At 39.9% G+C, this 3,023-nt stretch overlaps 1 protein-coding gene across 1 annotated transcript; it reads right to left on the reverse strand.

Moving 5' to 3' along the window:
• Positions 1–1,802: 1,802 nt before the first annotated feature.
• On the reverse strand, positions 1,803–2,646 carry LOC147897623 (protein MOTHER of FT and TFL1 homolog 1-like). Its single transcript, XM_087380065.1, has 3 exons — positions 2,286–2,646; positions 2,051–2,160; positions 1,803–1,943 (listed from the first exon to the last, which is right to left on the reverse strand). Exons 1-3 carry the CDS (start codon positions 2,644–2,646, stop codon positions 1,803–1,805), a joined length of 612 nt encoding a protein of 203 aa, XP_087236191.1.
• Positions 2,647–3,023: the final 377 nt, after the last annotated feature.

Raw genomic sequence — 3,023 nt, forward strand, 5'->3', positions numbered from 1 at the left:
GTACTTTAGCAACAAAAGCCAACTCAAACTCTTTAAAGAAAATACAAAAAGAATTACCAATTTACTTTAGTTAGTAATTATAAGGTAATTATCCATGGATGGAGAAGCTTACAATATAACATATTCACCTAGATGCTATAATGTTGACATTTATGTTGATAGAGATTGCAGAAAAGAGACTACACAAAAGAGTCCCAAGTGTTCACTATGTGAAAACCGTCAATATCACGTGCATTCAAATAAAGGGCTTTTAAGTACGCCTTATATCCCCTCTTTATATGTATTTTCTATAACTTCATAAGAAAATAAAAACCCCTTCTATTGAACTCACGTGCTATCTTACATATTGTGTGGTGAACTCCACGGGAAAAACGTATAACAATTTATCAAGATGACTACTTGATGACTATTAACCCCGCAACAGAACTTATATATATATATACAATGGGTATACAAGCATTAACAAGAATAAGCTCATTTCCAACATGTTATGAATGAAATCCAATCTTCAATAGCTATCCTCTAATCTTCCAATCGGAATAATGATGGCGATTGAAAATCCCATCCTAGTCCCAAATCCATTCAACTAAGGTCCTTTTATCTTATTGTTTTGTTAAAAGTACTTTTAGATCTTCGGTTAGGGTGGGTTCATATGCCCATCTCTCATAGGAGCATCTATCGAGATGGCAAAAGTTGAGTGGAGATAGCAAACATTTGATGAAATGAAACTGGGTATGGCACTACCCCTTGCCCAAGCATTGCTCAACTACCTTTGAACCAAGTACAAGTTTGGTGCCCAAGCACCGTCCAATAATCTTTGAGACCCAACCTAGAGACATTCTTTGTTTGTCTTGTCTAAATATCACACCCTATAGCAGTCCTCCAAAATGAGGCTTGGTTGCTACCCGCCGTCCGGCCCTTTAGTAGAACTACCTTGTTGTATATGGACTATTAGTATTTTATCAACAAAAGCCAACTAAACCTCTTTAAAGAAAATACATGAAGAATGTAGAGTTCATGTTACCACTTTACTTTAGTTAGTAATTATAATGTAATTACCCATGGATGGAGACGCTTATAATATAACATATTCAACTAGATGCGACAAAATATATATATATAACTACAAAGGTTGGATCATATTTGCCCATATGCAAGAAGAGTGTTCATGAAAACTTTTTCGCTAAAGCTTAAAGTCCACATAGTTGGAAGTTTTTCTTCCCAAGACTTTAAGAGCCTTAGAGTTAACATAGTTTGAAGATTTTCATTCCAACAATTGAAAAACCGTAGTTTTTCTTCCCAAGAATTCAAAAGCCTTAAAGTAAGCATAGTTGGAAAATATTGCAGCATTGTGATACACATATTTCAATGTTTTACGATATGAAATTGCAAGTTTTTAGCCAAATATAACGACGCCACACTAATATTGAAGGTAAGTGACCTCTCTAAAAAAATTTATTGAATCGAAAAAGGAATTTTGCAATTGACATCGATATTTCGTGAACACTGCATTTTGTACCATTTTCCTGGTGATGGAGATGTCCACGTAACGGAATGAATGTCTACGTCATGGAAATACAATATCAACCGTAGCTGGAAGGCCATATTTATTTTCATAACCGTAGCTGGAAGGCCGGATTTCATTCCTATGATTGATACTCTTGTAGTCGTTGATCCAGTGTAAACTTCACAGTGGAGAAAGGTACTTCCCTTGCTACAGCTCTGCAAGATGCTCATCTCACCAAAGGAAGGGACAAGATGAGCCTGATACAACCAAAGGAGAGCGCTGAGTTTTTGCATTTTTATGCCTCCGCATCGAGGTTCACAGTGAATACCAACCCCGCCACAGGATACCCCAAGTTGTAGCGCTCTGTGAAATTTCTGACGCTGAAAAGAGATGGCAACGCCGTCGTTATATTTTTGATGGACTCATATTGACGTGTCTGTGTCACAAAACAATAGCTCAAACGTCAAGAGACAATTCATGGAATGCACACAGAAAAGAGATGCTGAAGTTGAATAAACATAAGCGACGGCTGTTGGAAGGAACCTGTTTGAAGAGAAGATTGTAATAACGGTGAATTCCATAAGGAGGTGGAATTGGCACAGGCTTCCTCGGTTCCACAAAGTGCAAAACCACGGTTCCTGTTCCCGCTACATCTGTAAACAAGTCGCGAAGGCATAAATTAAGTCATCCGCCGATCGTTGCTGGTGCGAAGTTCGCATTTGCAACAGCATTAAACCACATATTTCTGAGAAGTTAGGGAAGACCTGCTTTACTTCACCTTGGGAAGGCAGAGTTGAGCCCGGAATGTTGGAAACGATGTAATGTATAACGTTTTTAATGACAGGGGTACGAGGATTGAACGCATCGGGATCCACAATGATAAATGTGTAAGCAGAACCGACTTTGACATCCGGACCAGAGATTTCCACGCGAGGAGTGACTTGGGCATGCTTGAGCGCCAGCAGCTGGCCTTTCTTTTCAACCGTAGTGCCAGCGAAAGAGACACTCAGGGTAATGTTGGAGGCCTCGCCATATGCATCTACCCAGGGGGGGATAATAGAATCACCAAGCGTGGAGGCAAAAGCAAGGTTTGGAAAGGCGAATAGGAGAAGAATGCAGGGCAGCACGTGAGCAACCATGGGTGGTGCAAAATGAAGGTACGCTACAGGCTGCAAGAAGGTAGGCATGCCTTATACATGCGTGACAGAATCAATTATCAGTGACGAGGATAGGCAGCGACGAAGGGAAGAGAAACACTGGAGATGCAAATGAAGTCCAGAGAATCAGCTAAGTTGGGTAGAAGGTCGATTTAAGCAGATTTTAAAGGGACTCGGGAGGCTGCAGGTTTTACTACACATTCAAAGCATAGTGCAAATCTACAGTTAACCGCCTCAGTGGTTGCAAAGAATACTTTTCAATTTGGTGAAATGTAACCAATGCACACTGAGGTTTTACTACTCGTAAGTATTCCTTCTCAATTCTACATAATTTGACCTGCCCTATGCCCGAATCCAAC

The sequence above is a fragment of the Dipteris shenzhenensis genome, chromosome 10 (genome assembly GCF_047967505.1).
Source record: "Dipteris shenzhenensis isolate YYH24624 ecotype China chromosome 10, Dip_SZ_1.0, whole genome shotgun sequence".
Lineage (NCBI taxonomy): Eukaryota > Viridiplantae > Streptophyta > Polypodiopsida > Gleicheniales > Dipteridaceae > Dipteris > Dipteris shenzhenensis.